At 52.4% G+C, this 8,485-nt stretch overlaps 1 protein-coding gene across 3 annotated transcripts in view; it reads left to right on the plus strand.

Annotated features, from left to right (window-relative positions):
* Positions 1-6,301, plus strand: part of CYTH4 (cytohesin 4) — a 31,154-nt gene extending 24,853 nt beyond the window's left edge. For all 3 annotated transcript variants that reach the window (XM_073330250.1, XM_073330261.1, XM_073330271.1), the window contains 2 exons: positions 4,355-4,509; positions 5,062-6,301. In XM_073330250.1, coding sequence (XP_073186351.1) covers positions 4,355-4,509; positions 5,062-5,134 — 228 coding nt within the window. In that variant the 3' untranslated portion in view covers positions 5,135-6,301. The remainder of the gene's footprint in view (positions 1-4,354; positions 4,510-5,061) is intronic.
* The last annotated feature ends 2,184 nt before the right edge of the window (positions 6,302-8,485 follow it).

Consider the following 8,485-nt stretch of genomic DNA (forward strand, 5'->3'; position numbering starts at 1 on the left):
CTGAACATAGTAGCAAAAGTAATCCACCAGCCTCACTACTTAGATCCATCCCATCTTGGTAGATACTTTCCAAAGTTAGTAATAATGGCTGGAGTAATTTTAAGACAACAGCCAAGGATCGCTCATGAGAAAGCCAGAGCGTTTTCCCAGGTTGGAGTAATTTGAACTTCAGTCTCAATGTATCTTCTGTATTTTCCAAGATATTCAGTCTTTTTGGACTCTTGCTGAAAAAAGAATATAATGAAGACATTAAATTTATAGCTTTTTAAATGTCTTTTGAAGAGTCTGCAGCTCATACTAGTGCTAGTTGGACTAGCTGGCCTCTGCAGTGTGTATAGGAGAGATTAGGGTTACACTTTTCTCTGAGCAAAGCTTGTGCTCCACCATGTCTTCCAGAGAAGTTTGCAGCTCCATCAAATGCACAAGCAGCCCTCTGTTTGGGGTCCAATGGACAAGCATTTAACTCTTCTAAGATGTGGGTTGTCACAGATGCAGCCAATGTGTCTTCTATAACTTGAATATCTAGAAATGCATCTACTGGCCTACCACTGACATCAAGATAACGTACACAGTGACTTAATACTTGATGCCCATTTGCATTGGTGCATTCATCAGCCATGTATGCACATTTTTTGAATGCGGTGAGAGAGTTCTTCACTTTTTCAACTGTAGAGTCTTTCACTGTTGCACCACATGTGTCTAGCCAGTCAGCTGAGTTTCTTGCAGACAGATAGTGAGCATTAGCTGGTCTTGTTTGGAACCGGTGTTCAACTTCAGGATGAAGAAGTGACAATGCACTTAACATTGGCCTCCAGTTTGTGGTGTGTGGTATCTCTTGCTTAAATAGAAAGTATGATGCCACGGCCATGTTTGTTCGCATGAACTGTCTTGTGTCTCCAGCTTTCTTAACAGCCTCATTAACACTCACCGGTGTTGTCCTTGGTCAGTGGAGACTCAGAGTTCAGAGGTGCTTTCCCATGAGTTCATCTCCCAGGTGGGGGGCAAGAAGGCACCTTGCTCGTTCCTCCAGCTGCTCACTGTTCGCTCTGGCCACTGTTGTTGGTTGTGCCACCGTTCACGCCATCGCTCTGTTGCCAATGGCCCTGCGCTGTCACCTTCCTCTGCCACCTGCCACTGTGACCTCTGCGAGTTGGTCTCTTGAGGTTCCACCCAGCTCTCAGTGATTTCAGCTGAGCTCGCAGTGGGGGAACCTCACTGCTAGTGCAGACTGGGCCGTCTCTTCAACAGAAACACTGTCCCACAGCAGGTCTAAGCACTTAGACTTGATTATAAGTGATTTCAGCTGTAGTGATCACTTAACAAAACAAAGACTATCTATGGAGCCTAATCAGCTCTGTCTTTAAACAGTGGAGAGGGGCAGGTACTTGTGACTCAGGCAAACCATCAAGCAAAACACTTGTCCCCACCCTCTCTCTCTCTCTCTCTCTCTCTCTCTCTCTCTCTCTCTCTCTCGATGTCCCTCAATCAGCACAGGCTAAGTGCAGTTCTACTGCCCTTTACTCCTACAGTAAGAATAACAACATTTCATTACACCTCCCGCCCCTCCCCGCATTCAAGTGATTTGTAACCCAACCCCAGCCAAAATCTATTACTTGGGCAACACAGCTCTGTTTGCTGGATACCTAGGTAGATTAGGTGTGAATGTAAATACAATCTGGTCCTGAAGCCTTTCCCCCCGCAGCTCATCACTGACTGTCAGGGAGAGCTCATTTAGACTTTGCTTACAAAGCATATTTTGAAATTATTAGGTTGGCCAACATCACCAAAATGAATGCACTGACATGGTCATAAACAGCTGTACAAGGAAGCTAGTTTATGTTTCAAATCTATTAGACATTTTCAGATACACATATTTTATCATACACGGTATATGCTTTTAAAGTGTGTATTAATGTTTCAATTTCCATTCAAATGTCCAAACAATCACTAAAGTGGCAACCCTGCATGTAACTAATTCACAAAACTGGGGTGGGGGGCGTTGGGGAAATTCAGGGGGGGTAAACACCCCCATGGGGGGGGTGTAGGGAAATCCCGCCCCGGGAGCCAACCCAAGGCAGATTCTCTTTAAAGCTCCACGTGAGTGCAGGTGAGAAACACGGGCTCAACAGCCGCAGAGACCAAGCCCCACCTTTACCGCCAAGACAGGGGCAGGCCCAGCATGGGCAGCGGCAGGATAAACTTCCCACACACCTTAGCCCTGCTGATGTGCTTCAGGTCTGTCTAGGACGGGCTGCCACTACTGGTGACAGGGGGAGTTCAGTCCCCATAGCCTGCTCAGCGCTTGGCCTCTCTGCTGAGGTTGTCAGCGAGGCTGCAGTTCTAGTCTTTGTTTCGCCACTATAGACCAGCGGTAACGCGTGGAAGTCAATGGCCCTTTACTCGGGTTACGCTGGTGGAAAATCAGTCTCAAGCTCAGTACGATTGAGATGCCTATTGGCAGTCGTGTCCCTCTCTCCAGCAGCTCCTGGTACACTGGAGCGGGGACTGGAACAAGACCTGATTGCTCAAGGCGCAGGGGTCTTGACTTCAGGCCAGGGACGCTAGGGTTCTGTTAGAGCTGGGTGGAAAAATTCCTGTGAGGTTTTTCATGGCAATTTGCCAACTAGTTGAAATTGAACCTTTCTGTGGCGATGGTTCAATTTGGACAGAGTTCCTCCAGAAACCAGGCAGCTTTCGAAACCCGTCTGGCCATCCTGCCCACTCACCCACCCAGCATCTCTCCAGCTCACTGTCTATGAGTTGGGGACCCTGGGCTTTCCCTTTCTAGGACACTGCTGAAATGTTTGGGTTTTGTTCTGAGTTTGAATGGAACCAGATTTTGAAATATTGCAATCCTCCCCAAAACGAAACCACCTTTCTCTGCCCGGCTCTGGGTTTGGTGCCTTCATCAGGAGTTTGTGCCACACCACAGTGAGCTACTTTGGAGAAAGTGTATAAACTGGCCAGCAACAAGTTTAGGCTTGAAATTTGATGAAGGTTTCGTACCATCAGAAGAGTGATGTTCTGGAACAGCCTTCCAAGGGGAGCAGTGGAGGCAAAAAACCTAACTGGCTTCAAGACTGAGCTTGATAAATTTAGGGGGACGGGGGGATGGTGTGACAGGACTGCCTAAAATGGCAGATCTGCGACTGCTAGCAGCAAATATCTCCAACGGCTGGTGATGGGACACTAGATGGGGAGGGCTCTGAGCTACTACAATAGATTCTTTCTAGGGTGTCTGCCTGGTGGGCCTTGCCCACATGCTCAGTGCCCAACTGATCTTCATATTTGGGGTCAGGAAGGAATTTTTCCCTGGATCAGATTGGCAGAGACCTTGGGGATTTTTTTGCCTTCCCCTACAGCAGGGGTCCCCAATGCGGTGCCCAGGGGCGCAACGGCGCCCATCGGGGCAGTTGTGTGCGCCTGCAGGACACTGCACCACTGAAATGCCGCTGACGAGCGCGGCCGCGGGAGAACCGCCTGCTGAAATGCCGCCGAGAAGCATTGCCTTTCCTTGGCCGCATTTCGGCTGCGATGCTTCTTGCCGCTGCTGCTTCTCGGCAGTGGGGTGTCTGGCGCCCGCCACAGTCTTCTGGGAATAGGAGTATGCTATTCCCACAGAAAGGTTGGGGACCACTGCCCTACAGCATGGGGCACAGGTCACTTGCAGGTTTACACTAGTGTAAATGGTGGATTCTCTGTAACTTGAAGTCTCTAAAGCATGATTTGGGGACCCCAGTTACTCAGCCAGTGGTTAGGGGGTCTACCACAGGAGTGGGTGGGCGAGGTTCTGTGGCCTGCGATGTGCAGGAGGTCAGCCTAGACGATCCTGATAGTCCCTTCTGGCCTTAAAGTCTAGGAGTAAGAAATAGCGCTGAGCTATTAGAGAGGCTCCCCAGGAAAGCTTACCTCAACCTGCTCTCCTTTCTGTCTGTCCCTTGTGCAGAGCCAGTGTTAAGTGCAGTATGGCAGGTGATCCTGTACTGTTAGAGGTGCCCAAAAGCTGCTAGGCAATGTTCCCGTATGACTGTCTCTGGCAGGGTGCATGCGACGCAGCACAAACCACCGGGTGTTTTCCAGACTCTCGGCCATCGCTCTCACTCTCTGTAAAACATGGTTGGTGGCCACGGCGGCGCAGGCATCACTGAGTGCAGAGTGGGGAGGTTTTTACTTGTGACGCCTCTGAGCTACTGGAATCTAACTCAACGATGCTGAGATGCCTGGAGCATGACAGGCAAAATCCTGGCCCCAGTTCAGGAACAGACGAGCCCACTGCCACCTCTGCAAACTCCCTTAGCATGCCCTCCGGAACAATGGACTTACTGCCTGACCCCCTCCATGTCTCTCCCTGCAGAACTGCTTCGAGCTCTTCAATCCCAACTGCAAGGGGCAGAAGATCAAAGCCTGCAAGACAGATGGGGATGGGAAGGTGGTAGAAGGCAAGCACCAGTCCTACAAGATCTCGGCAGCCACAATGGAGGAGCGCGACCTGTGGATTGAGGCGATACGGTAAGGCGACGGGCCCTGCAGGAGACAAGAGGGCTCCCCCAGGCAGGGTGAAATGGGGTGGAGTGAGCTCAGGCCAGGGGAGACATGGCACTAGCAGAGGCCAGAGCTACCTGTGATGCGCCAGTGGGCAGAGAGGTGAATGGCTACGCTGTGCCAGCATGCAGAGCTGGAGGCCTCACCTTGCCTCTGGGGGGCACTTGGGCAGCAGCTCTTTTACATGCAAGGGAGCAGAGGGGCATAGGCCCCCAGGGAGATAAACGTTCACACTTGAGCACCTGTGGGCGTCCCTGACCTCCTCGCCTCTCCACACCTATGGCTCCAATGGATTAGCCATCTAGGGCCTGGAGGCCCTTGCTGTGAACCTTCAGGCTCCTCCTCTGGCCTGCAAAGCCTGACTACACTAGTTGGAGGCGCCGGGTGCTGCTGAGGGGCCTGCAGATCCCCTGTTCTGGGGAGGGAGGGGGTCCATTGTTTACAGGTTCAGAGAGACCCTTGTGGTTTTCCTTGTCATTTCCCAGCCCTGAATCTCTCTCTCGTTCCTCCTCTATCCAGGACCAGCATCACCCAGGATCCCTTCTATGACCTGGTCTCAGCCCGTAAGAAAAGGATCGCCAGCAAAAACTGAGCCAGCTGCCAGCCTGCTCGTTGCTGACCAGATGATCTTTAATCGCTGGGCCATCTCCTCCCCTACTGGGCTCTACCAGCGAAGGACGCTCGGGGACCAGCACCTTCTCCTACCTCCTGACGGGCCAGAAGATGACTGATGGCTGGCAAGCCCCATTTGGCTTCTCCCTTTCCAATCCGGGAGTTCAAATCTGAAGGGGAGTAGGTTGATGCAGATGTGGATCTGGAGGCCGGGGCTATGGGCACAGCCTCTCCCGCCCTTGAACTGACAGAGGCTCTACGACAAGACATAGCCTTATGTACACCTCACGCTGGCCTCCTCACGTTGGACAGGCTGCAGGGGTCTCCAGCCCCCAGCCTTGGCCAGGACAGTCCTGCAGAAGTCTGGTTTCTCAGACTCCCTCCCCAGCCACTGAGCTGGGCAGCAGGCCTGTGGGCTCTTCTGGGGGAATCCCAAGAATGTTTCCTCCCCCCCAGGATTGTCCAAGCCCGCAGCAGACTTCAAGAGCCAGCTGCATCTCTTCTACGCAAGTAAAAACCTGAGAAGTGAGAGGCCTGTGACCATGGAGAGGTCGTCACTGGGGTTCAGAACCCCTGTGTGAAACCAGAGCCCAAGGGACGTGACCCCGTGCACTGGGGAGCCCTCTCTGCACGCTGCCATTCCAGGTTCCTCCACACTGTGCCCCTGAAGACAGCAGTAATAGTCTGAAGTCCCCAATGTGTATATATGTGTACATTGATAATGGGTTGCAGGAAGGAAGCCAAGGGAGTTTGGTGGGGACAAGGAGAAATGGTGCACTTTGCTTTGCTCTTCTACCTCCCTAGTCTCTCGTACTCAGAGCCTGGCAAACAGGTCTCTGTCAGGGGCAGAGGCTCTGGAGAGAAGCCTTCAGGGTCTTCTCCCAGCCTGCAGCGCTCCCGGGGTTCGCTCAGCTGCACCGTTTCAGGGGGGCAGATCTCTGCATCCCAGCTGCCCCCAGCCAGAAGCAGGGAGAACAGGAATGCCCAGCACATACAGTGCCCTCGTGTTTTGAACTCTGGTCTCTTGTGTAAAAAACCCAAACAAGCCGCAGGGTGGAATGATCATTAAAAGGTAAGAATTGCACAGACGATACCAAAGGATGTCACGTTGCCTTCTCTAGTAAGCTGCACACCCAGGGTGATGATTCAGCACAGTATCGGGACACAGAAAGGCACTGAGCAGCTGGATGCAGGCGGGAGGGGGTGTGTGAGTGTCGTAACAGGCCAGGGGAGAAGTGGCAGGGAGCCATGGAAGACCATGATGCCCACTGGGAGAAGTCCCCACAAGCCAAGGGGTGGTAGGTAGGAGGGGAATTGCAGGTTAGACTCATACACGCTCCCCACCTTGTAGTTTGCAGGGTCCCTGTGTCTCTTCCTCTCTCCTACCATCCCCGTTTTCTGTAACCTCTCCATGGCTCCTTTCTGTGCCCTCCTTCCTCCCCCTTTCCTCCTGCAGGGGGCTCTGTCCACCAGGAAATCTGCAGCAAACCCAGCACAGCCAGATTAGTTATTTTGCCAGTGCACCAGGGATGGGGAATTAATTTCAAGAGGCAGGGACTGTATCTCGGAGTCGAAGCACGTGCTCACCCACGAGAAGGAACGTGAAGGTTTTTGTCTGGTCTCTTTTATTAATGTCTCCAGGATTGAAAGTCTGAGTTGCTCATCTGTAGGGGCTCCAGCATGGGGAAGGCTGGATCATGGGGGGCAGGGGTGGGGTTGGAGGGAGGGGCTTAGAATCTTGCCCTCAGCTGGCAACTTCTCCAAAAATCCACTGTGAATTTTAAAAGATGCCACCGGCTTCCCGGCCTTGCCCAGAAGCAGAGATTCTGGGGATCATTTTCAGTCCTTGTGCCCCAGTACCTGCCATATTCCACTCCAGGGGCCACAGGGCTCCAGTTCAGGTTCTGCCCCTCCTCCCGGGGGCACGGGCCCGACTCCATTCTAGGGGCACAGAAATCTAGTGCAGGGCTCTTATCTCAGACCTGGCTTGGTTAGCTCCTGCAGTTCCACTTGTGCTCCAGAGCTAGTTCTCTCCAGAGCAGGATTGGGGGGGGGGGGAGGACAGGGGGCAGAGTTTGTCATCCTTCCAAGGCTCCAGTGTAAAAATCTCATCTCTCAAGTCGTTCATGCACCACCCACTCTACCCAGCACAACGCCAATACACTACTCACATAGTGCATGCCACCCACCGACAACACAAGGCGCACTAAGTTCACTAGACAGGCACACTCGCTACCCACACACCCTGCCTGAACACATGCCTACCGAGAGCCCACTCCAGCCCCGTGCGCACACAGAATGGGCACAAGTATCAACATTGGCCCCCTGGTCTGGGCTGCCCGGTGCTGGATAGCCAAAACTCGAGTTCCCCCCACCCAAAATCAGCACACTGTTGGCACACACATTCACAGCACCCACAAACTCACTACATGAATGAGCTGTGTGGCTCCAACAGCCAGACCCTGGACATTTGCAGTGTCGCTGGCCACAGACACCCATACTCCTGCATCTCACTGCTAGAAATCACAGCACGTGCACACACGCCATTAGAGAATAAATCTGACAGACTGATGGCTAGAAAAACGCTCCGCTCGCTCGTCACCGGCGGTGCGGGTGACGCACATACACACATCCAAGCACACACAGAGGGAAGGCTGACACTTGTCCCCCCCTCCCCCGCCATCAAGGAGTCCTGCACACAGGAGCTGGTCATTTATTTTCATAATAAATGGCCATCGATCTTGGTAAAAGGCCAGGAGGAGAACAACGCGAAGTCAGGAAATATGGCAGCTCACTGCATTATGTCTCCTGCACCTGCCCCTCCCACACCTGTTTATCGGCTCCTCCTTGGAAGGATAATACATTTTAAACGGCTTTCTAGAAATCATTTGCAAGCAAGGGAGGTGAAAGCTGGGAGGGAAGCCAGGGGTTTCAGACACTTCAGCTTAAAGAGGTGTGTATAGAGCAAGTCACATAAAAAGCACAGCACAAAGGAAGGTGTGGGGAAGCTTATGAGTGCTGAACAGATGGATGGGCTCAAAACTGTATTCTGGGTTAAACTTCAGCTCCGGAGCCAAATGTCATTTGCACCGATCGCTATAAAAAGGCCACAGTGGCTCCTCAAGCCCAGCCATGCCTGAACTCAGTGGGGTTGGATTCTGAACCAAATTTAGTTCTGAGGTTTGTCACCAGGGGCCGTTTGTCCTCCAGTCTAATGAGCTGATTGGTGCATTGCTCTCTGAGGCCTTGCTATAGTGCCCCTCACTGCAGTATCTCAGTGCTGCTGTCGCATGTTAGCCCCCTATTGGGTGGAATCAGCACTGCTCAACTA

The sequence above is a fragment of the Lepidochelys kempii genome, chromosome 1, assembly GCF_965140265.1.
Source record: "Lepidochelys kempii isolate rLepKem1 chromosome 1, rLepKem1.hap2, whole genome shotgun sequence".
In the NCBI taxonomy this organism is placed as follows: Eukaryota; Metazoa; Chordata; order Testudines; family Cheloniidae; genus Lepidochelys; species Lepidochelys kempii.